General features: G+C 44.3%; 7 protein-coding genes across 10 annotated transcripts; all 7 read left to right on the forward strand.

The window, feature by feature from the left end:
* Positions 1–1,008: 1,008 nt before the first annotated feature.
* On the forward strand, positions 1,009–2,465 carry LOC6537004 (histidine-rich glycoprotein). The gene is made up of 4 exons (XM_002097537.3): positions 1,009–1,151; positions 1,229–1,305; positions 1,388–1,719; positions 2,187–2,465. The coding sequence occupies exons 1-4, from the start codon at positions 1,128–1,130 to the stop codon at positions 2,393–2,395; spliced, it is 642 nt and encodes a 213-aa protein (XP_002097573.1). The 5' UTR covers positions 1,009–1,127; the 3' UTR covers positions 2,396–2,465.
* Positions 2,466–2,907: 442 nt separating this feature from the next.
* LOC6537005 (endochitinase) lies at positions 2,908–6,163 on the forward strand. Its single transcript, XM_002097538.3, has 7 exons — positions 2,908–3,049; positions 3,476–4,097; positions 4,294–4,417; positions 4,502–4,993; positions 5,052–5,237; positions 5,310–5,513; positions 5,804–6,163. Exons 1-7 carry the CDS (start codon positions 3,046–3,048, stop codon positions 5,957–5,959), a joined length of 1,788 nt encoding a protein of 595 aa, XP_002097574.1. The 5' UTR covers positions 2,908–3,045; the 3' UTR covers positions 5,960–6,163.
* Positions 6,164–7,034: 871 nt separating this feature from the next.
* LOC6537006 (probable serine/threonine-protein kinase kinX) lies at positions 7,035–14,990 on the forward strand. Of its 4 annotated transcripts, XM_002097539.3 has the most exons (14): positions 7,213–7,465; positions 7,639–7,877; positions 9,360–9,443; positions 9,734–9,808; positions 9,875–10,159; positions 10,220–10,258; positions 10,499–10,576; positions 10,635–10,712; positions 10,784–10,861; positions 10,928–11,586; positions 11,642–11,963; positions 12,366–12,538; positions 12,831–13,286; positions 13,580–14,990. In XM_002097539.3, exons 2-14 carry the CDS (start codon positions 7,817–7,819, stop codon positions 13,994–13,996), a joined length of 2,805 nt encoding a protein of 934 aa, XP_002097575.1. In that variant the 5' UTR covers positions 7,213–7,465; positions 7,639–7,816; the 3' UTR covers positions 13,997–14,990. The 4 variants fall into 4 exon arrangements, with proteins under 4 accessions (XP_015048065.1, XP_015048064.1, XP_015048063.1 ...); XM_015192579.1 differs by lacking the exon at positions 7,213–7,465 and adding an exon at positions 7,035–7,096 and having other exon boundaries at positions 9,734–10,159; XM_015192578.2 differs by having other exon boundaries at positions 7,211–7,465; positions 9,734–10,159.
* Positions 14,991–15,298: 308 nt separating this feature from the next.
* On the forward strand, positions 15,299–15,897 carry LOC6537007 (COX assembly mitochondrial protein 2 homolog). The gene is made up of 2 exons (XM_002097540.4): positions 15,299–15,465; positions 15,526–15,897. The coding sequence occupies exons 1-2, from the start codon at positions 15,385–15,387 to the stop codon at positions 15,685–15,687; spliced, it is 243 nt and encodes an 80-aa protein (XP_002097576.1). The 5' UTR covers positions 15,299–15,384; the 3' UTR covers positions 15,688–15,897.
* Positions 15,707–16,461, forward strand: LOC6537008 (protein Abitram). Its single transcript, XM_039375409.2, has one exon. The coding sequence runs from the start codon at positions 15,707–15,709 to the stop codon at positions 16,322–16,324; it is 618 nt and encodes a 205-aa protein (XP_039231343.1). The 3' UTR covers positions 16,325–16,461.
* Positions 16,462–16,614: 153 nt separating this feature from the next.
* LOC6537009 (protein BCCIP homolog) lies at positions 16,615–17,738 on the forward strand. The gene is made up of 3 exons (XM_002097542.3): positions 16,615–16,827; positions 16,889–17,015; positions 17,076–17,738. Exons 1-3 carry the CDS (start codon positions 16,705–16,707, stop codon positions 17,717–17,719), a joined length of 894 nt encoding a protein of 297 aa, XP_002097578.1. The 5' UTR covers positions 16,615–16,704; the 3' UTR covers positions 17,720–17,738.
* A 251-nt stretch (positions 17,739–17,989) lies between these two features.
* Positions 17,990–21,349, forward strand: LOC6537010 (putative aminopeptidase W07G4.4). Its single transcript, XM_015192581.2, has 5 exons — positions 17,990–18,144; positions 18,396–18,533; positions 19,510–19,786; positions 19,844–19,942; positions 20,012–21,349. The coding sequence occupies exons 2-5, from the start codon at positions 18,520–18,522 to the stop codon at positions 21,146–21,148; spliced, it is 1,527 nt and encodes a 508-aa protein (XP_015048067.1). The 5' UTR covers positions 17,990–18,144; positions 18,396–18,519; the 3' UTR covers positions 21,149–21,349.
* The last annotated feature ends 5,790 nt before the right edge of the window (positions 21,350–27,139 follow it).

Consider the following 27,139-nt stretch of genomic DNA (forward strand, 5'->3'; position numbering starts at 1 on the left):
TTACTGTCCAGCCTTATGACGAATCTCGCTGCCAATTGTCGGCTGCCGGCTAAATTCAAGATCAATGCTAAGGGGCGGAATCTCCACCGCCGTGAATCACAATGAGTCCAGCCGCCGACAGCTCAACATTAAATATTTACTTTGTTTTGTATTCCGGTGCGACGCCTATGGAATGACAAACAGACCCAGAAATCGACGTAAAAGCTGGCTCTACGGGCGTGGGAGTGTTCATAGACATATCGGGTGAAATGTGGAGCATTCGATAACTTTCTAAAAGTGTCTTATCACAAGTCCGATATCACATTAGCATAATCGTGACTCTTGTGGCTCAGGGGATCGCCCACAAGTGGTTTAGTGATAGCCGAATTGGCTGCGCTATAATTAATGCACTCAAAAAGATTCATCAAGAAATTGCTTGACTTTTACTGTGAACAAGTCTTTAAAAAATGTAAATTTATATTTATGGAAGGAATACTTTGATTTACAATCATTACTTTTAAATGATGAATATTTTTCATATTACAATTTATTACATTATTTTATAGGTAAATTGCGCCTATTTCACACTTTCACAAGTAACTATTATACAGATATTTTCCCAAGTGTATTTGCTAACAATTAGGGCCACACACGTTAATCTGTGAGGTTTTTGCACTGCCACACAACTCTGTCATTGGGGTTCAATTCGACGACCGCAAAATTAACAATATTTTGTCACATTAACTGGCAGTAAAGTACGTTTGCAGCCATTCCTTCCCAACATCTGGCCATTGCAGGCTCGACTAATTACAATATGCTCAAGAAACGAGCGACCTATGAACGTGGTGGCGTATGTAAATTGGTAGGGGTATGAAAACCTGAATTATCATTAACCGATCAGGTTTATGGCGTTGAGCGCCGATGATGCGCACAAAAGCAACTCAAAATCTGAGTGAGTAAGGGAGTAGCAGATAAAAAACCCCGACATGCGACATTGTCCAAGTATTAATTGTGCGGAATAAAGTGAGTCGTCCCGCGAGATTTAGTCGATATTGTGCGGCTAAAGAGCGAGGTTGAAGCAAAACGTTCCAAGAAAGATATACGGCTAAACTAGTGCAGTAGTCCAAGGGATCCAGAATACCACCAGTATGTTAGCCTCAGTTGCCGCCCGTGTAAGTCCAGAGCCCGTAAATTCATGGCCACAACCCAACCACAACTAAACCCCATTTCAATCGCATATTTCACGCAGCTGGCGCTGTTCGCTGTGATAAGCGCCCAGACTCTGCAGCTCCTCCAGGCTGCTCCGTTCCCAGGAATCGAGAATGCGTCAGTATCCGTATCTGTTAGTCCCGTATTTTGTTCACTTCACCTGGTTTTTTTCCCTCTGTTATTTTGCTCCGGGTTTCAGTGCCTTCACCAGTCAAGATTTATTGGCCGAGGCATCGGCGCCCGTTGTTAGCCAGGTCCACGTCCAGCACAATCGGCATCGTCGCCATCATGAGGAGGGCAATTACCACGGGCACAGACACCACAAGCGGCACTGGGATCACCATTTTCCGGGTCCGGACTGCCATCACCCTGGCGGATTCGGGTTTGAATTTGAGCACGGAGGACCACCTTCCCATGGTCACCACCACAGATTCGAGCCACATGACTTGCAGCCGTTTCCAAATGCCTTTGGCGCTCCAGACTATGAGGAGCACCAGCGTCCCTTTAAAGCCCCATTGGAGCCCTTTAACGGTTAGTATTCTTTTTGTACAAACTTGGAAGGCAATCGAGTGACTAATTTCTTGTTGCATCAAAGCTTGAGGTATCAGATATTTTTTTTAAAGTTGTTATTTAGTAAATAGTAAATATATAAAGTAATTGGGGTCAGAGTAGTTGAAGAGGTATATTGTATAGTGTTGGGATTCCTCTTTCCATTGTTTATTTTTGAAGGTGGTCCACAGCTTTCTTTTCCTATCTATCTGATAACAATGTTTGTCACGTTTAGGGTAAGTAAGCGCGAAGTATTTGTTTTAATTTTAATGACAATGTAAACATGTTAATTTGTTTTTATCAACCATTTACTCATCAAGAATAGCTTAAAACTTGTTAACAACATGAAGTTATTATAATAGTATATCATGAGAGGTTATATGGTACTTACAGAGCCATTTAAACTTCAGATAAATACTTTAGACATCAATGCACTTATATTTTTTCAGAAAACAAAGGGGGATCTAAGGAGCTCCCAAGGCAACCCAGCTCAAGCAGCGTAGCTCCACCACCCGCAGCTCAAGCACCCACAGCTCCAGTTACTCCTTCCTCAACCACCACCACGACAACCACCAGCACCACCAGGTCGACCACCTTGGCACCCACCTCTTCCAGCACCGGAGAGGCACCCTTGGCCATCGACATACGCATCGGCTGACGACCTAGACCTAAGATTCCATTCTATCTTATACATTAAAGTGACATTAAAGTTGCTAGCCAAACCACAACTTATCTATACATTATACTATCCATTACCATTATAATCGGGCAGCGAAGTCTGGATGCGCACAGCGTAACCATATCCAGGCCACTTACAGGGATCTTCTTTTAGGGCTGCCTGCCTGAAATATATGGTAATTCTAGAGCATAAACAACGGCAGGGGGTGACAGTAACACAAAATGCGAATGCAAAACAATCGGAAAGAAAGTGGCAAGACAAGCAACCAGCTAAACCGATCTGGAAATGAGCACAGTCAGTCAGCAGAAACAAAACAAAAGCCCCACTTTGCCCCACCCCTCGACCACCTCGACCATTCCCGTAAAGTTGCGATTCTTCGGAGAATCGCACCTCTCACGCACTCTACGCAGGAACAAAGGCGCAATCCAAGAACCGGACTGCAAAAAAGAGTGTTTCCAGACCGCCTTCCACTATAAAAGTCGAGCCGATCGAGAGCTCGACTGTCATTTGACGCCAAACGCGCGTCGCACGCAGAACTCTCGAGATTCCCCCGATTTCACTATATTATATATACATAGCTATATATTCAATTCTTCGCCGATCGTCGTTTCGTGGAGGAGCATTTAGAAATGGGTAAGCCGCACCGTGCATACAAAGTGCAAATCGGTGAATGAACTTGAGGCGTGCAGCGTTATGGACACATAATCTTAGCCGGTCCAAACGTATAAGCCCTAACACTGGAACGATAAGAAACTCGAACTACATTCAATTAAGAATGCGCGTCACGTCGATCTCGAAAACAAGTCTTAACGGGCAACGGGAGAGGCTTTAACGATTCTTTTATTCGAAAACAAAAACAACTTAACAAGCTATAGTGTTCCTGAAGAGCCCAAGGATGATATGCTAAAAATAAAGATTGTACTTGCTTGGTTCATAATTTTTTAAGGAGTGCACTTCCAGAAAATTTAAAAAACTGTAGCTGTAGCTGTAGGGCCTAATCTTCAAGCTAATATATATCTACCTTCTATATTCCAATTTTTTTTCCACATCTCGTTTTAGTCCGGTATTTTCCGCTCCTACTCCTGGGAGTGCTGTGCTCCTGGCCAGCTGCCACTACGGCTAGTGATCAGCCTTCCCGCATCGTCTGCTACTTCAGCAACTGGGCCGTGTATCGACCTGGAATCGGTCGCTATGGATTGGAGGATGTGCCCGCCGACCTGTGCACCCACATCATCTACTCCTTTATTGGTGTCAACGATAAGGGCTGGGATGTGCTGGTGATTGATCCTGAGTTGGATGTGGATCAGGGTGGCTTCAGCAAGTTTACCCAATTAAAGAAATCCAATCCCAATGTAAAGCTCGAGATAGCAGTGGGTGGTTGGGCCGAAGGTGGCTCCAAATACTCACAAATGGTGGCTGTTCGCGATCGCCGGCAGAGTTTCATACGCAGTGTGGTACGCTTCATGAAGCAGTACAACTTCGATGGATTCGACTTGGACTGGGAATATCCAGGAGCCACGGATCGCGGTGGCAACTATGGCGATAAGGACAAGTTCCTATATTTCGTTCAGGAACTGCGACGTGCCTTCGATCGCGAGGGTCGTGGATGGGAAATCACCATGGCGGTGCCGGTTGCCAGGTTCCGGCTTAACGAAGGTTACCACGTTCCGGAGTTGTGCGAGTAAGTTGAACCCCCCTTTTTTTTTCTTCAAAAGTAATTGAAATCGGCCATTAGATATATATCAATGCATTTATCATGGTTCCGCTGATAAAGTTGGAAATAATTAATGTAATTTACTAAAAAAGCTTATCAAGCTTAAAGTAGGCTTACTCCCCACATCCCGCCAGAGACTTTTATTTGCTTTGATTTATTACAGATCCCTGGATGCCATTCACGCCATGACCTATGACCTGCGGGGAAATTGGGCCGGATTCGCCGATGTGCACAGTCCACTGTATAAGCGAAAACACGACCAATACGCCTACGAGAAACTAAATGTGGTAAGTGTGATAAGAAAAAACCATGTGGGGAGAATGGGGAGGATTCCGATTCTGGTGCCAAACTAATTAGCGTCGCCATTCAAGAACGACGGCCTTGCGCTGTGGGAGGAGATGGGCTGCCCGGCCAACAAACTGGTGGTGGGCGTACCCTTCTACGGTCGGACTTTCACGCTGAGCAACTCGAACAAGAACTACAACATGGGCACCTACATCAACAAGGAGGCGGGCGGCGGAGCTCCAGGTCCCTACACGAATGCCAGCGGCTTCCTGGCCTACTACGAAATTTGCACCGAGGTGATGGACAAGTCCAAGGGATGGACGGTGGAGTGGGACGACGCTGGCATGGTGCCCTACACCTACAAGGACACACAGTGGGTGGGCTACGAGAACGAGGCATCCATCCAGATCAAGATGGACTTTATCAAGCAGAGGGGCTACGCCGGTGCCATGACCTGGGCCATAGATATGGACGACTTCCATGGCATGTGCGGCAAGAAGAACGGCCTAACGCAGATCCTGTACGACAACATGAGAAACTATCGGGTTCCGGAGCCAACAAGGGAGACAACCCCAAGGGTAAAACTATCTCAATAGCTATTAAATGATCAAATAACTGAGCCTAAATCGCTTGCAGCCTGAGTGGGCAAAGCCGCCAGCAACACCACCAAATGCAGATGAGGGTGCGGTGGTAGCACCAACTACGAGCACCACTAAAAGACCAAAACCAAAACCGAAACCAACTTCAAGTCTTGTAAGCCCAACATCCGCTCCAGGTCCTGTGCCAACTGTTGGCAGTAGCACTCAGAAGCCAACCACAAAGGTACCAAATTACTGATTAAAACGAAGAAATAAACATTTACTTTTATATCATCTATTTATGTAATATTTTCAGAAGCCCAAAAAGCCAAAGAAGACAACGACCACCACAACAACCACTCCCTCGCCGGAAAAGAGCACTGAGGAGCCCGAGGAAGTTGTTCATCCCGTGGATCCAGTGGAGCCCGTTGATCCCGAGCAGCCTATGTGGCCGCAGTTCGATCCCAACGAGATCGATTGTACCAATAGGGACTTTGTGCCGCATCCCAACTGCCGAAAGGTTAGTATTTAGCATATGAATCCTTTGTTGATACGTGGAGAAATGGGGGACTATATTGTAAGGAATTCAGAGCTTTCAGTGAACAAAATATTGCATACTTCAAGGCGGCGGATTGTATTTTGTATTAGGATTCCTAATTTCGGTTATCAAACTATAATGTTTCGGCCTTGCTCAAAATCTAAGTTTTCTATTCCCTATATAGTCACACAAACAGATTATTGTAAACGTTTTAGGAATATGTATTCTATTACTAAGAAATATTTAAAAATAATATCTCCCATTTTCAACAGTATTTCCGATGTGTCCATGGCAAACCCGTCGAGTTCGAGTGCAAGGAGGGAACAGCCTTCCACACGGTTCTAAATGTTTGCGATTGGATCGAGAACAGCGACCGCTACTACTGCAGCCACAAGAAGAAGAAGGAGAGGGCCAACGAGGCCCGCTAACTGTCCCAAAATATACGTATTAACTATTTAAAACGAAAACTTAAGCATAAGTTTCGAATATCTGTAGTAGCACTTAGAACTAGGTATTTAAGCATTTGAAATATATAGCATCTTTGGGTCATAAAGTACACCAGACGAGACGAAAACAATAAAATAAATATGATTTTAAAATCCAATAAACCAAGAACTAAATGAGCCGTTCAATAGATGTGTGAGCCACAATTTTGAAAATAAAACAATGCCCGATGAGGCAGATCATGTCTTACATAACCATTACGCATACGTGATGCACCCTGCCCTGCCACAATTTTAGATGGGGATTTGCCGTTTCTAATTAGGCTAATAGACGCAATGACTTGGGACAGATTTGCACTTGTCTGCGGCGAAGTGAGGCGGGCTGCACCCAGATTTTTAGCCTTGAAACACAACCAACGAACAGCTGTTGGTGCAATCAACCAAATAAGCGAGCAATGATAAATGGTACAGCGAAATGTATAAGTTCAATCCCCAACATTTGGTTTTCATAATCTCAACTCATGTGCGGAGAGCTTGAGGGAAATGGAACCTAAGCACTTGTGACACGAAACAAATCGCAAAGGGGCCAACACTTTGATTTCGAAATATTCTTTTTGGCTCAAAAGATGCTCCGAGTAATTTGCGGAATGAGCACCGCATTGTCTATAATTAAACATTCCTCCAAAACGAAAGTGCCGAGAGAGAAAGTGATCTAGAGCTATGAAAATATCTAATCTGTTTAAAATCACTGTTCACCAACTGAATTAAATATTTTGTCGAAATGTTGAAAATAATTTCCCCTTCCCAAAACCCATTAATCTCTTCTTAGGTTTATGTCAAGTATCCGCCGGGTTGTACCAAAAATCCCGGCAGAGAGCGCCACCCGGCGAGAGGAAACCGAAATAAAAATGAAAATTCAAATTCAAATGGAAAACATAGAAAGAGCATTAGGCGAATGTGAAAAGCCACTCACTCACTCAACTGTGTGTGCTTTTGACAAAAATTCGTGCTACGAAAATATCAAAATCGAATAATTTTCGCGGTCACAAGGTAAATTCATGGTATATGCATGTTGAGTTACGAATTGGTTTTGGACCGGGAGAGATCGTCTCGTATACTCGTGTACGGCAAACCAAAATTTCCTTCCTTCAGACATTCAGACTAGATAGAAAATAGATGTGATAGGTGTTGGGAAAATTCGAGCTGCCCTGTTCAAAAAACGACACGCACACGACGTGCACAGACGACCAAAACGAAAAGACGACCACGACGGCCAGAAATAAGCAAATTATTTAGCTAACAATCGTCGAAAGGGACACTAAGGATTACCCAGCCGACGATTGTTGGTTAAATTTTGCTAACGGCAGCGCGAAAACTTTCTAAACAATAATCTAAGATATTAAATTCTAAATAAATATCCATCGATCTGCAAAGTGAATGAAATAACGAACAAGTGCAAAATTGGAAAACCACTGAAATTGTGACAAATTTGTGCGAACCCAATTGAATACCTACTCTGCTACTTATATATTACCATCAGATTTCCAAAAAAACACACATATATATATACTATATATACCCAATACTTTCTACAAGATTTGTCCATTGGCTCTCTGGCCTTAAATAATCGTTGGTTTTCCATATTCTTCACTCTTTTCATTTAGTGCATTTAAACGAGCGCATATATAGCGGATGCATATATATGCAGAATACGAGAAAAAGTGTTAATTCTAATTTTCCCTAATTATTCATAATTACGGAAAACTTGTAAGGAGGATTTATGACGTGGCTAAAGTGCTAACCACGCTGGAAACTCGAGGATAATTTGTTGTGTTGATTATTATGGGGCGGCTAACCATTTGGTTCCTCGTGGGACTAACGTTAATCGCCGTTTCCAATAATGGTGAGTACACCTCGAATGTTTTTTTACAGTGTATTACCCTTTTTCCTCCCCACGTTATATAAGGCAAAAGGGCAAGTTGGCACATTTCAAATATCTTGACAGTTTTTCACGCAGCCTGGGCAGGCATTATGCAATTTTAAGACAAAAAGCCAAGAAAAACAGAAGGAACGAGTCTGAAAAAAATATGTATTAATATATACGTTTAAAAATATTTGCCTTAGTTTGTGCGTTCTCTATACATTCTCTATTCTCTATTTTTTTCGGGTCGGTATTGGTGTCTGCAAACGTCAGTGGACGACAATTTGAGCATTGGTATATTAGTATAGCCTCATACACTTGACTTGGCCAACCAACTAGTGGCAGCACAGATACAGATACAGATAAACGTTTGCCGATTTTTCCTTTTTTTCTGGGGAGAACTGAGAAATTTGCGCCGCTTTGCCGCTTGACCGCTCTTCGTTGTCATCGTTTGTAATATTTTTAAATTTAGATATTTTTAAGTTATTTTATTTGCGCTCAGCGAGTGCTTTCCATCTATCTATTTTCCCACCCTTGTGTGCAAAATGTCTCTGTATATTTTGTTTGGTTTGCTCAAGTTTGCAAAACAGCAAAGATGTACCATATATTGTGGGTTAGGATGGGCTCGATTGCAGCAACATAAACACAATATGCAATATGAGGCAGTCGGTTGGCAGGCGCAATTTGTATAAATAATTCTATCAATGCGGATAGCAATGAAAAATACGAAATTACGAATTGCTCAAATAGCTTCCGCCCACATACGCCCTGAAATAAATCAAATGAATTATCCGCCGACAAGCAAACTGCACACTGAAAACTGATATGCAAACTCATTTATATCGCAATTAATTGGGCTCAGGTTGTTGGCAGATATATGTACGAACATCCGCTGAGCTCTAGAAGACACTTGTCCCAACTGCCTGAATATTCTAAAGTAATTAGCCAAGCGACCTCACCATCATCTCAGTCCACCAATCACTCAAAACGCGACCTTCCATTACCAAACAGCAAATGCTGAGGATGTGGAATAGAATGTTCCATTGCAAATGGTTCGCCCCCGCATCCGGATTTTTCAGAGCAGTAAGGTGGCCAAGAGAAACAAAAACTGAAGAAGTAAGGCCAAAGTGGGCGAGCAGCCAACTGAATGGTATAGAAATTTACTCATCCACAAGCTGGCGAAATGTGTTTGAGTTTTCATCTTTTAAAAATAAAATTCATAAATCCGCCACATATATGTATTCCGGAGTGTGTATGTTTGCACTCGACGAGTACCATAAATAATGTCAAGTTTGGGCACATAGAATGACCTCGTTGGTGGCGCTGACATCAAACCGCGAAAGTGCGACCATTGTTCTTGGCCGGCGGGTTGAAAATAACTTGGGCTTCTATAATTTTGGGCTATATGTTTCAATATACTCGTATTACAAATTGACCTGTCATGTTCTCCTCCATGGTTTTCAGTTGGGTTTGTCAATGCCGATGTCGGACCAAGCGAATCAGAATGTCGACCCTACATTGAAAAGGCTATTCATGAATTGAAAACAGGTAAGGGCTCTCCTAAGTATATTATGGATTTTATACGACAACCAATCTGCTATCTTAAGAAATATTAATATGATTTTTAAAATTGCTCTTTAATTAAATGACTCATCCTAATTTTTATAGGATTTAAAAATAAAACTCAGCCATCAGCATACATTCATGATAATAAATTTTATTAATTGACCAATTTAAATGTACCTTCAAATCAAATTCATGTCGTTTCGAAATGAAATGAAAATCCTTTTAGCCATTTAATTTCGTGCTTATTTATCGGAGTGCTCACACGATTTCAGATGGTGTCAGGGATGGATCTGGAGAACTGCAATCCGATCAGCCACGTGGGGACGACGACGATGACGACGATGATGGTGGGCATTCTACGGTTGATGAGAAAGAGACGATTGAAATTGAAACTGTCGAATTGGATTCCACAGAGGACGCGAAAAGTGCCAACGATTTGGATGGAGATGGAATACCCGATGACGAGGACGATGATATCGATGGGGACGGCATTCCAAACGAAAAGGACGATGATATCGATGGAGATGGCATACCGAACGACGAGGATGATGACATTGATGGCGATGGCATCCCGAATGAAGATGACGACGATATTGATGGCGATGGTGTGCCCAACTCCAAGGACGAGGACATCGATGGGGATGGTGTGCCCAACTCCAAAGACGAAGACATCGATGGCGATGGCAAGGCGAATCACGGTGAGCAAGCTGGTACTCCTGATTAAACTATAATCCGCTTACTTACGATTTATCCCACAGAGGATGATGATCTAGATGGTGATGGCACTCCAAATCATGGTAGGACTATGAATTATATTTAATCCCTTATACGCTTGAATTACGTGCTGTGTATATTTAGCTTTTAGTTTTATTTGTTTTTGATATAATTCTTAGTTTATTTGCTTAAACTATCAACGTTTATGATTTCAGGTAGTAGCAACTTTGCGCTTTGGTCCTTTTTGATTTCAGCAGTTTAGCTTACTTATGGACGAAATTTAGTTTTTATTCAGTTTCTCATCATTTTTTTAAACATTTCAGAGGACGAAGATCTCGACGGGGACGGTGTGCCCAACGAGGAAGATGATGACCTCGATGGTGATGGAAAAATAAATCACGGTGGGTTAACAGACATTTTATTAAAGGCCATATATAAATTATAAATTTTAATGTACAGAGGATGAAGACCTCGATGGTGATGGAGTGAAAAATGACGAAGACGAGGATCTGGATGGAGATGGCAAAGTGAATCACGGTAAGATTATTAATACATAATGCTCATTAGGAATATTTGTTAATATTTTATATGGACTTGTTTACTTTCAGAGGACGAAGATATTGATGGAGATGGCGTGAAGAACGAAAAGGATGACGACTTGGATGGCGATGGTACCAACAATTCTCGTACGTATATCTTGTCTAAGGATTAATTTAAAATTCTTTATTAATGTTAATGTGTTTCGTTTTCAGAGGATGAAGACCTTGATGGTGATGGTGTGCCAAATGAAAAGGACGACGATCTGGATGGAGATGGCATCCTGAACGAGCACGACGGTGATATTGATGGCGATGGCGTTCCTAATGAGCACGACCACAAGGATAGCGGTGAGAACGCCGATGATGATGTCGACGACGATGATGAGGATGACAAGGAGGCGGTCAAAAAGCGAAGCAAACGTGAAGTCGATGCTGCTCCCGTTCTGGACATTGAGGCTCCACCAAGTCCCGCCGAAGAATTCCCCGTAGAGGAGGAAACCGTCAAGGAGGAATCTGTCGAAGAGGAAGCCGAGGTCGAGGCTGTGAAAGAGGAGGAGCCCGAGCAGGAAGCTGTTCAGGAACCGGAACCAGAGCCGGAAGTAGAAGCAGTCGAACCCGAACCAGTCCAGCAGGAGGAACAGAAGGCCGAGTCTGTGGAAGTGAAGGAGGAGGTCAAGCCAGCACCAGTTGAGGAGGCTGAGGAGGAAGCTGTGCAGCAGGAAGCCGCTCCCAAAGAACCCGAAGCTGTCCAGGAAGATGTCGCGGAGTCAAAGGAAGTTCAGGATGACGCCCCACAAGTTGATGCCGCACAAGAAGCCGCTGATGATGACGATGATGATGATGACACCAAGCCAGAGGATGAGCTTCTTTGGGTAAATCTCTATAAATCTGTATATAGATTTATGCTAACAGATAATTAATTTTCAGGAAGGACACATTCCCGAGAACCGCCGCAGCCGTCAGCACATCACCGAACTGCTGCAGCTGGATGAGGAGTTCAATGCCCGCGAGAAGGCTACCGACAATGTGGCCGAGATCATCCTGCGGGACATTAAGCGCATCTACGAGAACGCCGTCAAACCCCTGGAGACACTGTACAAGTACCGCGATCTGAGCAATCGCCACTTCAGCGATCCCGAGATCTTCTCCAAGCCCCTGATTCTGTTCATGGGTCCCTGGTCCGGCGGCAAGTCGTCCATCCTTAACTATCTGACTGACAACGAGTACACGCCGAACTCTTTGAGAACCGGTAGGTAGCAATTAGAAATAGTAAATTGATGTAAATGCAATTATTAATTGAAAAACATGTAAAAAGAATAGATTTTTTTATAAAAACTTGACTCTTCAATTTCATTTTCATAAATAGCTAGCTATTAATTTATATTCATTTCAAATCTCATTTTCTTTTGTATCCTTCTGAATTTGTATCCTTCCTCAAATATGTACAGTAATTTTTCTTTCAAGTTTTATATTTCGATGGTAGCTCAAAAATATTTTAAGAAAATCCGTTTAGAATTCCCATTTGCAATTTATTTACAACAGTTTCTATTTGGAATGTGCGGCTGCAAGTTATTTGTAAACAAATTTCCCTCTACAAAAGGAAAAATAAGCTATTAAACATTTGGATCTATATTTGGTTAATCCGCAACAGGTGCTGAACCCTCGCCGGCCTACTTCAACATTCTGATGTGGGGCAATGAGACGGAGGTTCTGGACGGAACCCAGCTGGCGGCGGACTACACCTTTGCCGGCCTCCAGAAGTTCGGTCAGGGATTGGAGGAGCGCCTGCGTGGTCTGAAGATGAAGAGCAAGATCCTCGAGAAGGTAGGCCATACATAAATATACATATCTGTGAGGGCAGATCAGGGAGAGATGCTTTTGGGCGCCGCCAGGCATTAACTTGTCGCCCAGGGCAGCTGCCCGTCGATTGGGAAACTGCAAACAGCTGGCCACCTGCCAAACGAAATTTATAGCTTTTAGCACACAGGCTGTGGGCATTAATTTCGTTATTAATAAATTGATGCGGAACAGGGCAGAGAGTACACAGATACACAGATAGCAAAGCTAAAAAGGCTGAGAATTACTATATTTAAGCACTTGGCGATGCATTTTTCAGGTCAACATCGTCGAGATACCCGGCATTCTAGAGGTGCGCAAGCAAGTGTCCCGCGTCTTCCCCTTCAACGACGCCTGCCAGTGGTTCATCGATCGGGCGGACATCATCTTTCTGGTCTACGACCCGGCCAAGTTGGATGTGGGCCCCGAGACGGAGGCCATTCTCGACCAGCTGAAGGGGCGCGAGTACCAGACGCGCATCATCCTCAACAAGGCGGACACCGTCAAGCCGGAGGAGCTGTTGCGCGTCCAGGGCGCCCTCATCTGGAACATCTCGCCCCTGATGTCCTCCGCCCAGCCCCCTCTGATGTACACCACCTCGCTGTGGACCCACCCCTACCAGGATGGCGCTCCCGCCCGCCTGCTACTCGCCCAGGAGCGCGCCTTCCTGCGCGACCTGCGCACAGCCATCGATAAGCGCATCGAGCACAAGATCGCCAGCGCCCGTCGTTTTGCGGTGAGTACTCAGGCGTATGCGTGATATTTACGTTTACTTCGTTGAGAAAGAGTGAAAAATTGGTATATTTATACGAGCCTTCAAAGAATTGTTCATTTTATAGTACATATTAACGTACGTAGTCAATGCTATCTTATAAAATCATTTTATAATCTTATGAAAAGTCTTCTAAGTAGATTTTAATGGAAAAAGTTTCATTTCTATACATCTACCTATTTGGCAGTTCATAATATAACATTTGTAATAACTTACGAGTACAGCACTTGAATGAGTCCTACCATTTGCATCCACAGGTGCGCGTGCGCAACCACGCCAAGATGGTGGACTGCTACCTAAACACGTTCAACAACCACAAGACGCTGTTTGGCAACAAGAAGCGCATCGCCGATGACATCATCGATCATCCGCAGAACTACCACATCTACGAGGGACTCTCCACCCTGACGAACATCTCGCGCTACGATCTTCCGGATCCGGAAGTCTACCGCGACTTCTTCCGCCTGAATCCGCTGTACGAGTTCAAGAAGCTGAGGGACACCTGCACCTACTTCCGCGGGTGTCCGATCACCAAACTGGACCTGGCCATTGCCTACGAACTGCCCGAGTTGGCCGGCAAGTACAAGAAGATGTCCGAGGCTGCGTTGGCCGCCATTGAGGCACAACAGCAGGACGGATCCCAAAACCAGGCCGATCCTAAGAGGACGAGTTGAGGTGTTGGCTCCTCCCAGAGGGGAAAACCTGCCATTTAGTTTGTTTTAGTGAGAGATAGAGAGAGCATGTGACATCGGCACCGGAAACCGTCTATAGGGAATTAATATCGAGAAGGGAGAAATGTTATAGAACCCCAGAAATCGGTAGAGAACAACAGCGCAAGACAAAAAACAAGGACATTGTTTGAGGAGAGAGAGGTATAGCTTAGCTAAAGAGAGAGAAAGCCGGAGAAAGTGTGAGAGAGAGAGGGCAAAATGAAGGAGAGGGAGGCAAGAGCGTCTTGAAAAAAAGCAACTTTTGCTTTGAAGAACTTTCAAATTCAACCGCCCTGCAGGAGATCTTTATTTTCATTTAATTTACTACAACTTAACCGAACTGAGAGCTTTATGAGAGGGAATCAAATTCAATATAGAGAGCAAAACACACACACACACTAAATACTTTTATATTTATCCAAGTTGAGAGGGAACATAGAGTCTTTTCTAGGCGAGTAGATCAGCACTTATCCCAAAACTGAGAGCAATAACTAGTAGACGAACCATCGACGACTTCTAACCCACACACATAACCCACGAAATCCAAACCCTTATTGGCAAACAGCATTTTATAATTCCCAAGTGCCCGGTTTTATTTTTTCATCTTTTCTTTCCTCGAATAGTACTGGACAACAGCGCAGAGTTTTAATTTTGAGATCTGATATTTGAGTTTTGAGCAAATGGAATTTCGTAAAGTTTTAATTTCTTTGGTTTCTTGTTTCTGACCCTGGCGATTTTCGTAGCTTATAAGACTTTTTTGATAAAAGCAAACAGTGAAGACGATAATAAAAATTTTAATATATTCAAATAGAACAAATAAATTGTTGACGAGCGAGAGCAGCTCCTATACATAAAATACAAATAACCAATTTTACACACTGAAAGTCTATGTAAAAAATGAACTGTGAGAGCGGGTGAAATACACAAATAAATAAAAACAACAGAAAACCCCAAGCAATCAATGGTTTTATTATTCCAAATCGGGTACCTTTATTCTAAAAGTGGATTTTTTAAATTTATTTTTTAAAGTATTAAAGAAAGACCAATTTTGGTTTCTTTTATAATACAATTATGTTACAATCATTTCCTATCATTTGGAGATCATCTCAAGAGAACAAGTAAATTTGTTTATGAATTACCGTTATCAAAGTGTACTTTTCAAAGATTTTAACATTTGGTATTTCCCTTAGTATTTTTTGCCTAAAGCTGGTCTCTGTTATGCTCGCAGGGTGACCATATGAAAAAGAAACTATTCTGTTAAAACATATGTTAAAATTACCTAACAAAATTTTGACAACATACGCGAATCAGGAAAGTGGAAAGGCAATAAACCCGGCCGGAATCAGTAGAAAATGCATACGGATCTTGCCTCCCATCTGCACACGCCCGCTTGCAACAAGTTGATCGAGGAACTCCAGGCCTGCCACGAAAATGTAAGTAACCAGGAAGTTATATGTCGAGAATGGCTACTAAACGAGGTATCACGCTTTCAGAACGCCTTCGCAAAATTTGTGGGCGTGTGCAACTCCATTGACGATAAGGTGGTAAAGTGCCTAAAAGGCGAGAGAATCGCCCGATCCGCCGCGAATCGCGCCAAAGCCCGCGAAAGTCAGGCGAAGTACAAGGAAAAGTTGCTCCAGCAGGAAGGAAACTAAAGGACTGAAATCAACCAATATGCCAGTACAACCAGAGGATCCGCTAGAACCGTTCTACTTCGAGCAAGAAGAGCAGGAGATCTGTGGGAAGCTCGTAACTCCCATAACCGATGGTTTCCAGGAGGATTACCCCAGCGTTGTGGATCGCTTTTTCACCAGATATTACTACTTCAAGGGAGATGTTCCCTACCAAGTGCTCTACCACTCCAATCGCATTTGCCTAATCTGCCTGGCTCCTGAACACCCTGCGCTAGGTCAGGGCATCTCATCGGTCAACTTCGATATAGGGAACGTTGACCGCAGCCAGAACGTGGTCAAGGGCAAGGGCAAAAAGGGCGGAATGATCCTACAGGCAGAGTCCACCCTCGCACTGGTCACCACAGTGAATGGAGAGTCTTACAAGGTGCCCAGCTGCATTCGGGGCAAGCTGGTGGAAGTTAACACCTCCCTAGTGGAGGAGCCAAAGCTTCTGGAGCAACTGCCCGAGGGAGCCGGCTACTTCGCTATTCTTCTACCTAAAATCGAAAACTGCGATGCCATCAAGGCGAGTCTTCTAACCCAGGAGCAGTATGAGGAGCGTCTAAAAACCAAGAAGGAAGGTCTTCCTCAAATTGAGTCCACCGAGGACAAGACGTGATTTTGACTCTTGTTTCGCTGTTGTCTTCGTCATAGACTGTGTATTTTAATTAAAGATTTATATATTACATTGAGTATGAACAAAAAGATAACACTTTCCCATTTTTTGACATTAAACGCAGATCATATTTTCTGGAACTTGTGCATTTTTTATTACTTTACTTGTTTAAGGTAACAATGTAATCATACTTAGCTGTACAGTTTATTTTAAAGCAGTCTGTTAGCCGTTGTTAGTTTACAGAACTCTGTTAGACTTAACAGCCCAGTGCGTTATAGTTGGCAACGCAAAGCAACACGTGTGGACGATAAACAGCTGTTAAAGCCGCATTATATTTTTATTGGAAGCGAAACAAACTCAAATTCGCTTACTAAATCATAAAAATGTCTGCTAGTAAGCAAAAAAAACTTAATACCATGGAAGTGGACCCCAACGAGGACGACTCCAGTTCCAGCGAGGATGAAGACGACGACGAACCGCATCCAGACGCCTATAGAGGAAACGAGGTGAACTGAGTGCCTCCAATTCGTTAAACGTAAATGTATTTTAAAGTGAATACCCTATTAGGAGGTTGAAATCGACTTTGAGGGACGGGCTCCAGTGGATCCCGATGCCCAGGGAATCTCCCAACTGCTGCAGCGTCTATTCCTTCGTGCCCACATAAATTGCAACCAAATGGCGGATCTGATCATAGGTGAGCATTACAAAGTACTGAACTTGATCTTGGTAACAGTACAACTTCATTTGTTTCCAGCCCAAAATTTCATAGGCAGTGTGATCTGCCAGTGCGACGACGAGGAAGCCGAGAGCGAAACGGACGACGACAACATGGTCGAGGATGGAACTGTCTTTGGAATTACTTCTGTGCTGAACCTCACCGCCAAGAAGGATCAGCCCAGCATCGCCCAGTTGAGAACCTACATATTGGATCGCGCCAAGACGCACGCTTCTCAGGAAGTTCAGCAGCAGCTGAGGGAGATTCTGGACAGCGAGCAGCGCCATGTGGGATTCCTGATCAACGAGCGATTCATAAACATCCCAGCTCAGATCTCCGTGCCACTGCTTCAGAGTCTGCAGCAGGAAATCGAAGCGGCCAAGGCCAAGAAAATGAAGTTCGACTTTGGCACTCTGCTCCTCCTGGTTAAGTTCTATAGGAAAGAGGCGAAGAAGGGAAAACCAGCAGAGGACAACTACACCAACGCTGAGGATGAGTTGCTTTCGGATCGGGCGAAGTTCTCATTCGAGTACTCCGTGGCCTCTGAAACCGATTCGGGCATGTCTGGCGATTGGCTGGAAGGCGATGCCGTGATGACGCCCTACAGGAAACTTCTGGTCCTGGAGCCAAAGAAACTTCCGCAGCTTATTGACGATATACAACGCTTTATTAATGGTGAATAAATATGTTTCATTTAAAAGATACAGCTGTGTTATATGTTTAAAATGTGATATTTGGGGACTATGTAGGTGCTGTTGGACCTATTAAAAAAAATATAACTCTCCGACAAGTACGCATAAAGTGTAAAGAAATAATATCAATTTTTTTAATCCCATATAAAGCTTGTTGTTTCGGCACACAGGTATTAAAAGTTCGCACCAAAAGCTTTTCGGATCCTTTACGACGATTGGCAACGCGGGCAAACCACAAACAGCTGTCACCTGGCCGGCATTTGAAAGCTCCGCACATGCCGGCTGGTCTACTGTGAAAAAACCTGGCTGCCATTCCTTTGTTTTTGCCCGTGGTTAGTTTTGGCCCAGAAATTGCATCCACCGTGGACGTGACTGGCAAGAGGAACCCACAATAACAATTCCGAAGACCGAGCGACGTGAGTAGACTTTGCCTTTATTGTTGACAAGTTATATCCGAGTTCTAGAATTACGTAGCGAGCATACTGGCGATTATTCATCGGTCGTGCGATTTGTTTTCATTCGAAAAAGCAAGTAGCAATTAAAAAAAAAAAACAAAAGCGCGGCTCGCTAGTCAAATGTATAAAAAGCTTGGCCACCCAGCCAGAACACTGCAAAACGCCGCTGAGAGCTATCAGAATCGCTCCTTATCGCCAGCTTTCCGTTCCAGATCCCGCTCCCAAGTTTCCAGTTTCCAGCTGCAGCGCTTTGTTCCCATCAGTGGAGGAGGTTCAGTGACGCCCCACTTGCCGATCGACCAAGTCGCGTGAGCTGCCTTTGAAAAAGTACTCATCATGGGTATCGAAAAGTGAGTATTACCAACTGCTATTAGAGGGTGTGTTTCAAGTTGCTCAGTTATCTGGCCACGCTTAGCGACCGATTGGAAAAGCTCTTAGAGATTCGCCATCTTTTACAGTGAGGGTTAGTTGCCTAGCACCTATTGATTGTCATCAAATGTACCTTTCCATAATTCCAAAACGAAAACAGAACCTTTTTTGCATTCCACATCTCAATGGTTATCAATTTTAATTAGCTGCCTGCAAGGAATCGGTGTCGTAAAAATTCCATTCTTTATCTTTTTTTCCCACAATAAAAACAATGTTTTGTGAAATAATGTATTGAAGTGAAAAGGGGGGGACACAATTCGCTTTCTTGCTTCATCATTAATATCCAAATAATCAAGTTCGTGCTACTTTTAGAAACATACATAAATCAACTCATGTTGTTTGATATGTGTCGCTTCAGAAGATAACGCAATTAAATGGCCAACTTCATAAGATTATTTCCCAAAATATTGTAGACCCAGTTACCTAAGGATTGGTCTCTAGTAGAACCACTTGAATGAGATTACAAATATTCTAAATAAGTACTTTAAAACCAACTGTTGTAGTGATAAGTCTGCTGGTACACTTGTTTCCAAATTGGAAATCGGTTTGTGATTATGATCATTCCAAAAGCTTATCGCGATTCTTTATAGCACTTTAAGTTAAGATTAGCTCAGCGCCAGGAATGAGGGTAAAAGAAAGGGGAGCACAGGCAGACATGGGCATGGTTTCTCTCTATACAGTGGGGACATTTTCTTTTGCAATATTAAATTAAAATACAAAAGCAGAAGGCTGTTATGCAATATAAGCGATTGCATCAGTTAATAAAGCCACTGTGACGTGATAAAATTCATTTCAATTAAAACGCCATTGCATGTTTTGTTGACACCCAGAAATGTTTCTAAATGAATAACAATAGCCATTTCGTTGCGCACTTTAACTCTACGTGTGCCCCTCCAGAATTCTACCATGCACCCTCCGGCTGAACAAGCTGATGAGTCTGGCCGGCAACGACTGCCTGTGCATCATTGACCGCGATGCGGTTCCCAATGAACTGAAGGCCATCTTCGAGGAGCACCGCAAGTTCGACAAGTCCTTCGACAGCAGCATATCCTGCTTCAAGGCACCCAACGTGGACCAACCTGTGGTCTACGCTCCCGTCCCCGAGCTCACCGACTACGACGATGTGAGGAGCTACCAGGAGGCGGCCAAGCGGTCCATGGAGAAGGTTCTTAAGGTGGGTTTCTAAAATGTTAAACAGTTTCAAGTGTAATTTCATGTGTTCCTTTACCAGGCTGGATTCCAAACCCCTTTGCTGTTTGTGCCCAAGGTTAAGCGCTTCCCCGAGGCCGAGCTCTGCACCGTTCTGGGAGCTCTGGAGCAGCTTTATGTGGTAAGATAATAGATAATACACTTTATGTTTACTTTTATTTAAAATGCTATGCCTAAATACCTTTTTCAGCCCATTCAATTGCGAGAGGCAGGAACTTTAAAGGACCCTCGTGTGACCACGCTCAGTGTCCAGATCGATGATCCCAAGGCCGAAGCTATTTTCCAAGAAGCTCTCGTTCTGGAGGCCGGTCGTTTTGTAGCCCGCGACATCGGAGTTGGAGACCCAGAGCGCATGACGCCCATCCAGGTGGAGAAGTACATCAAGCCGTTGTTCGAGAAGCTGAACGTGAATGTGATCAGTGACTCCAAAGTTCTGGAAAAGGAGTATCCCCTCTTTGCTGCCGTGAACAGGGCTGCAGATGCCGTGGAGCGTCACCGCGGTCGTATTATTTTCCTGGAGTACAAGCCCCCCAAGCCGGCGAGGAAAACCCTGATGCTGGTCGGCAAGGGTGTGACCTATGACACTGGTGGTGCTGACATCAAGGCCGGTGGTGTGATGGCGGGTATGTCACGCGACAAGTGTGGAGCGGCTGCTGCCGCGGGATTCATGCAGGTGGTCAGTCAACTGCAGCCGGATGATATCCATGTCGTGGCTGCCCTGTGCATGGTGCGCAACTCCGTGGGCGAGGAGTGCTATGTGGCCGATGAGGTTATTACCTCGCGAGCTGGTCTTCATGTGAGGATTGGCAACACAGATGCTGAGGGTCGCATGTGCATGACCGATGCTCTCTGCCGCATGAAGGAGTTGGTCGTGGAGCAGAATCTCCCGGATCCGCATCTTTTCACCATTGCCACTTTGACTGGTCACGCCTTCATCTCGGCCGGTGAGGGTCAGTCGATTGCCATTGATAACAGCGTGGCCCACCGTGAGGATCACGCCCGAAGACTGCAGGCTGCTGGACAGGCCTTCGGAGAACCCTTTGAGGTATCCATTCTCCGTCCCAGTGACTTTTCCTTTAACGCTGGAAAGGTGATTGGCGAGGATCTGGTGCAGGCCAACAATGCGCCGTCGGTAAGGACTCCTCGCGGTCACCAGGTGCCCGCCGCCTTTATGATTAAGGCTTCTGGACTGGACAAACATGGCTTGGACTCAAAGCTGCCGATCAAGTACACCCATATTGATATCGCCGGCAGTGCCGGTGAGCACCCAGCGATGCCCACAGCTGCCCCTCTTGTTTCCCTGGTGAAGACCCATCTGCAGAAGTAAATCCTCTTCAGCTTATATTCAGGAGGACGTGTACGCGATCACCACAAACAGTACTTATACACCAACGTGCATAGCTAACCAACAATATTATCTTACTGTCCACTAACTGCATCACTGTTTTTTTAATAAAGGCCAAACCGAGTTCATATTGTATTCAAAAGGTATGTTACTCATTTACAAATAAAGGTGAAAATCTTTAAAGGTTATTTTTATTTACGTAATTTACGTGTGTTGGATTTTATACAGGCCAAGAATAATTAAATAATATACATTTTATTGCTTATATAGATGAAAAGCTATAATTTCTATAAAAGAGGACCAACAAAATGAAAATAGAAATACTCACTCATTATAGAGAAACATCCCCAGCATATTTGTAAGGAATACAAACAAAAGTTCGTAGGTATTGCGGCTTTTTTATTTATTTTTTATTATTACTGCATTTCCCAACTGCATTGTTTGCATAATTGGCGGGTGCCCTGCATTTCGAGCTCTTGTTGGCCATCTTCGGTACGGCTCGTACTCCTTCTCTTCCCCTTTCGCAGCCTTTTCTCTTCAGCTTTGCAGCGCCTTCTTTTTTTTTTTTAGCTTGGCCCACAGCCTAGAACCCGTTAGTCGCTTCTTGGCCATGCTCTTCGCTTTGGGCCTCGTTCCGGGGAGCTTGGCCCAGCGACTTGGCGTGTATTGGCTTGGCGGGGGATGGGGATGTGAGTGTGGATGTGGATGGGTATGGGGATGTGGATGGGGCCCGCTTGTCAGCTGTCGCATGTGTCTTGGTACCGTTATTGCCTGGCTTTGGAAACTCGGTCAAGAGTGTCTCATTCATGCTGTGATTGCATAATATACCGTTGGCTCCCGTTGGCCTTCTTCTGACTTCGGTCTCTTCCCGTTCTTGGCCGTTCTCCCGGACCAACTTGGTTTCAACTTCTTTCTCCTTCTCCAATGGGTGCGCTTCTGGGTAATTTATTGACAGTCACACTGGCCACTTTTGGTCATCTGGCCAAGTCGGAACACTTTGGCTCTGACCGGGCTAACGGTACTTATTATTGATGAACGCAAAAGTCTTTTTCGTTGACTTGTCTCCCATTTACGATCCGTTAGTGTGAATTTATTGCCAAGGCGGCACGAACCCACAAAAAGTATCAGCCCCATTAAAAGTGGGAGAAACGAAAGAAGATCTCTGGTCTTCGGAGGTTTCTGGCTTCTTAGCCACTTAACGGACCAAGAGTTGACCTGATTATGGCAGGACTGGTTCCTGGATGATTCCTGGCTGCTTTCAGCCAAATCTGGTTCATGCGGCAGATGATTAATTGATTTTATTGGCGGCATCCATTTTTGTGGCTTGGAATTGGGACCTCGGAAATCCTTATGGCTTATATTTAGGTTGAAAGAAATCATCAAATGCGTTTTTAACGCAGTTCAATTTAAATGGTATTGTTATTGGAATATGTGGTACCATTGAGTGTTTGTTCAAAGCAGCTGACAGGTCGACTGCCCCCCAGTAAGACATGGAAAACAACAACACAAGGAGCAACAACAGCAATGAGGAACAGCAATCCGGTATGGACAATCACCAAAACACCTTGTCAATTGGGCGCATGTCTTTTGGAAGCAGACGAACTGGCTCCAAGTGAGTGCAGCAGTTGCTCCCCGATCCATAAAGTCGCGAAAACGGCAAATGAAGAAAACATACCATTGGGGACCTGGGACTCAAGACGTCGGTGGCGGCGGCGACGGCATTAATAATAGCAAACAACAGACAAGCAACACCAAATGAGGGGGGCTGTGTTGCTGCTGCTGCTTGTTGCAACTTGCAACTCTTGCACCGGCAGCAGCACAGCAGCAACAGCAACCACTTGGAGCAGCAAACGACAGAAATGATCTTAAATGAATGCGGAAGTTTTTCTTGGGGTTTCGTAACCAGCTACAGCAGCAGCAACTGCAGCAACACCAAAGAGGTCGCAATTCCAGTGGCAGCAATGTTGCTACATTTATGTACATGTGTTTGTCGGCCAGTCGATGCCGTGAGCCCATAATCATAGATGCTGCTGGCTAGGTCGAAAGCAGCCCAGTCCATGGACATATTAAAATTAATCCAATGATTGCAGCGGCAGCCGCTTGAAAATTGTTAGCCAATTTGGTAGCCCCTTTGGCAGGCTATTCGCCGTAGCCTGTTGGCCTCACTTCAGTGAACAGGGAGCGTGTGAATCGGAAGCTGAGGCACCCAGCTGCCAATAGTCATTTGATCCTGGCCCAAAAGCTCGGCCAGTTTCCCATGTGCCCAACCAGTTGGAAGATGATGCAGCAGCAGCAGCAGCATCAACAGCAGCAGCTGCTCAGATCACCGAGTTCTCGAACGGACCAAGTTCAAGGCTGCCAGGATCCATATTGAATGTCCTCCCCCGCCTGCAGTTGTTCATTCATGAACGAGAATCCACGAATCCCTCTGCGTGGGTGGGCCAAAAACAGATCCTGCCTGGGAACAGACAAATTTCTGCATAAACTCATAAATATCAAGTTGATCTAAACGGGATACGGGATCCTGAGGCGCCGGCGCCCTGAACTTGAAAATGCAACAAGGCCGACCAGTCACGTACCGAGCAACTTGACAACTCATAAATAAACGCTAAATTATGAACTACAGTCGAATTGGGAAAAGGAATTGAAATGTTTTTGCCACACCACACAGATTTTCCTCCGTCAGCAGTAATTCAGGAAAACCAAACAATCGGCAAGCCCACAGCAGGCTGAGATACACGGAAAAGATATGTGTGTACTTAAGTATGATAATTTATAAGTAAAAGATGTTTTCAAACCCAGAGTAAGCAGAAAACTGTTTTAATTAACTTATATAAAAAAAGCTTGAAATGAATTAAAGGCTCGTTATAACATAAGTAAATATATGATACATAAAAAAAACAATTTAATAGTAAACATTATTATAGTGGATTTTCTTTTCTCACTTTGGCTTGGGTCAAACGCTTAAGCGTTTAATAATAGAATATATTTTTAGAAGATTTAAATAATCAAAAAACACATTTCCCCCCCATGTGTACAGTATAATACAATATATCCCTTTGCTCTTTAGTTTCCCAATAGCCTTACTTAAACATTTATGCACAAAGGGTTGAAAGTGTGTAAAGCATTTCTCTGTGTGCAGGGAAGGCGGCTCATAACCCACAATATTGTGTCATGTTCATGATCAACGCGGCCTCAGCCTTGGCGAAGAAAATGTGTGGCCGGCCCACACCTTGGTGGCAAAATTATTCGGAAAACTCCTATCCAAACGAACGAAAGTAAAGGAAAGGCCCGAAAACCACAGTCAAAAACTGAAAACTAAAACCAAAACCCAAAAGACTGAAAACTAAAAATTGAGAGCCGACAATTCGACCCGCTGGTCGGCTAATGAAGTGGTAAAAAGGGGCTTGGAAAACTGCATGCCAATGCATTTGGTATTGGTGAGGCATTCGGTGTTGCATTCGCTGTTTGCCACCAACGCCGCCTGGCAGTTTGCAGTGCTGCAGTGTTGCAGTGGTGCAGCTAGTTTGCCTCCTCGCAGTTGGCATGCCATTTTTATGGCCTCTTTGGGTAAAATGTTAACAACTGAGTTGCCGGGGAGGGGGTAAAATTATGAATTTTTACTTTCACCGCATGTGGCAATTTCAGGTTTGCCGGCGGGCTTGAACTTGAGGCAAACACCGAAGGTAGGGGCAGGGGCAGGGGCAGGGGCAAAGGCGGCAACTATTGTCAAGGCTGTTAAAGGTCACAAGACCCACAAGTTGAACGAAAGGTGTGGTCGGGCCGATAAGCGAGTTTAAGCACCACCAGATACTAGATACCCTATCTATATGGAGATAAGTAAAATAGATTAAAGCAGGAATACTTTTATAGAGAGATTTTATACTAAATTTCATACGTTGTAAACATAGATATGATACACAATAATTTGAGTTGCACGTAATGTAAAATACGACTTTAATTACTCAATTAAATTAATTGCCATACGAATTATAACATACGTATATTTATGCATCAGCACCAATTTAAAAGTGCAATATTATTATTGTTGAAACCATAGCAAATTAGAGATTTTGCAAGAAATTAAGTCATACGAAAACCATTTTTAGATTGGAAAAGCAAAACCATACATATAGAAATTCCCACTTTAATATTTTCCTGAAGAGTGACTTAATTAAGATTACTCTCCCCTCTCATTTTTCCCAGTGCTTTTCACACAGATGCATTTGAACCAGTCTTACACACTTCCAGCCAGATCATAATTGATTGCAGCAGCAAATATTTTTATGGTCAGTTCACTTTTGGCCAAGCGAGAGCGAAGCTGGTCAGCCAATTTGCTTTTAATCTAGCCTGATGAAGATGTCCGCGGCGATGGGATTAGCAGGCCCCAGAAGATCTGCCCCAGGAATCTGGACACCCATACGGTGGCAGCGATGGTGCAGCAGCATTTCCGCATTTTGTCCAACAGAGAGCGAGCAAAGATGAAGACGACGCTCTTAAGACCCATAATGCTGCTCTTAGGCCCCAACCGATTTCGGAGGTTCGCTTCAAACTGGCTCACTCGGCTGCTTGGCCGGGCCCAAAAGGTTTGAGCCAAGTTCGGCTCGGGCCCATCATCGGTTGGTTGGATCTTCGGCTCCATGGAGGCAACAATACGTCACTAGGGTGAACGTACTCGCGGATGTTAGTGGGTCACTATTTGTACGGTCAACGAACCTTTGGCCGCTTGTAAATACAACAAAAGAAAAAGCCCGGCCAGCAACTTGCTTTCTTTCTTAACTTTTTTCTCACACACCAACATCCAGCTCCAGCTCCAGCTTCAGCCACAGCGATCCAGAGATGACTCTCGTCTCTCGTCGTCTTGACTGACTTGACTGGTTGACTTGCAGTCGTAATTTACTTGGGCTATAGGTTGATCGTCAACAGCCCCCTTTCCTCCTTCCGCAGTCCCAACCGCCCCGCTCAGTTGCATCCTGCTGCTGCTGCTGTAGCTGCTGGCCGTATTTGTTGCCATCTTGGTTGCATTGGCCAAGATGAGGCTGCTGCTGCAGCTCCAGGCAGCTGCATTGCTTGGTGTTCTTATTATGCCCCAAACAGGTCCATCCATGGGAGGCTCTTTTCTTGGGCTCAGGCTTCAGCTTCAGCTTCATCTTCAGCTTTGGCTTTGGCTTTGGTTTGGCTCGGCTTGACTCGGCTTGGATGGCTCGGTTTGGTTTGGTTTGGCTTGGTTTTCACATGATTATCATGATCATCATTACCATCCGCCAGCCGCATTAATATCGTCATCTTCGGGCCAACTGTGCGACAGGGAGGAAAGTATCAGCCGAAACGAGACAGGGCGATTCCAAGAGCTACGTTCACATGCAAGTTTCGCCGGCTGGCTCTGGCATGACTTGTGGTGTTTGACTTGTGTGTAAGTCAGTCCATAGAAATGCATTTCCGCATATTTTACACCACTAAAAAGTCCAAAAAGAAGGAGGAAGGAAAAAAATTGGAAAAAAACATATATACATATGTTTGTTTACTCTTTTGTTGTGGGGCGTTCGTTAGCTCCATCTCCGGGTAATTGAAACCATAATCATTATCTGCTGCCTGCAGCTCAATCAGCTCAGTTCAGTCCTCTTCAGATCTGTTCAGTTGTTGCCGCTCCATTATAATGGAGTAATTATGGCGTGTTCGAGAGTCAAGAATTTTCTGCACTGGACCTCAATGCCAAACCATTCCCTTTTGTCATGATATGGCCTTATCTGTTACTCCTCCTGTAGCCCAGCTTTTCTGATAAGAAGTCACTGAACCCGATGGCGCTCGACTTTGTTTACCACTCTCCAATCATTTGCATTATCTCCGAATATTCATTCTGAATGCTTGAAACCCCATCCGAATGGGAGAATTATTCAAATCCAACTCTGCTGCGTATTGAAATGTTAAACACATGCTGTATTAGAATTTGGCTTGATTTGCATCGCTTACATT

Source organism: Drosophila yakuba, chromosome 3R (assembly GCF_016746365.2).
Source record: "Drosophila yakuba strain Tai18E2 chromosome 3R, Prin_Dyak_Tai18E2_2.1, whole genome shotgun sequence".
NCBI classification, from domain to species: domain Eukaryota; kingdom Metazoa; phylum Arthropoda; class Insecta; order Diptera; family Drosophilidae; genus Drosophila; species Drosophila yakuba.

Excerpts from the sequence above, each read along its gene's own strand:
- LOC6537006 (XM_015192579.1), top strand. The coding sequence starts at position 7,817 with ATGGGGCGGCTAACCATTTGGTTCCTCGTGGGACTAACGTTAATCGCC. Across the intron at positions 10,259-10,498 it reads TGATGGCACTCCAAATCATG|AGGACGAAGATCTCGACGGG; the intron begins GTAGGACTATGA and ends TAAACATTTCAG. Across the intron at positions 11,587-11,641 it reads CAGAGGATGAGCTTCTTTGG|GAAGGACACATTCCCGAGAA; the intron begins GTAAATCTCTAT and ends ATTAATTTTCAG.
- LOC6537004 (XM_002097537.3), top strand. The coding sequence starts at position 1,128 with ATGTTAGCCTCAGTTGCCGCCCGT. Across the intron at positions 1,152-1,228 it reads TAGCCTCAGTTGCCGCCCGT|CTGGCGCTGTTCGCTGTGAT; the intron begins GTAAGTCCAGAG and ends TATTTCACGCAG. Across the intron at positions 1,306-1,387 it reads TTCCCAGGAATCGAGAATGC|TGCCTTCACCAGTCAAGATT; the intron begins GTCAGTATCCGT and ends TCCGGGTTTCAG.
- LOC6537005 (XM_002097538.3), top strand. Across the intron at positions 4,994-5,051 it reads CAAGGGAGACAACCCCAAGG|CCTGAGTGGGCAAAGCCGCC; the intron begins GTAAAACTATCT and ends AATCGCTTGCAG. Across the intron at positions 5,514-5,803 it reads CGCATCCCAACTGCCGAAAG|TATTTCCGATGTGTCCATGG; the intron begins GTTAGTATTTAG and ends CATTTTCAACAG.
- LOC6537008 (XM_039375409.2), top strand. The coding sequence starts at position 15,707 with ATGCCAGTACAACCAGAGGATCCGCTAGAACCGTTCTACTTCGAGCAA.
- LOC6537007 (XM_002097540.4), top strand. The coding sequence starts at position 15,385 with ATGCATACGGATCTTGCCTCCCATCTGCACACGCCCGCTTGCAACAAG. Across the intron at positions 15,466-15,525 it reads TCCAGGCCTGCCACGAAAAT|AACGCCTTCGCAAAATTTGT; the intron begins GTAAGTAACCAG and ends TCACGCTTTCAG.
- LOC6537010 (XM_015192581.2), top strand. Across the intron at positions 19,787-19,843 it reads CCATGGAGAAGGTTCTTAAG|GCTGGATTCCAAACCCCTTT; the intron begins GTGGGTTTCTAA and ends TTCCTTTACCAG. Across the intron at positions 19,943-20,011 it reads CTCTGGAGCAGCTTTATGTG|CCCATTCAATTGCGAGAGGC; the intron begins GTAAGATAATAG and ends TACCTTTTTCAG.
- LOC6537009 (XM_002097542.3), top strand. The coding sequence starts at position 16,705 with ATGTCTGCTAGTAAGCAAAAAAAACTTAATACCATGGAAGTGGACCCC. Across the intron at positions 16,828-16,888 it reads ACGCCTATAGAGGAAACGAG|GAGGTTGAAATCGACTTTGA; the intron begins GTGAACTGAGTG and ends ATACCCTATTAG. Across the intron at positions 17,016-17,075 it reads AATGGCGGATCTGATCATAG|CCCAAAATTTCATAGGCAGT; the intron begins GTGAGCATTACA and ends ATTTGTTTCCAG.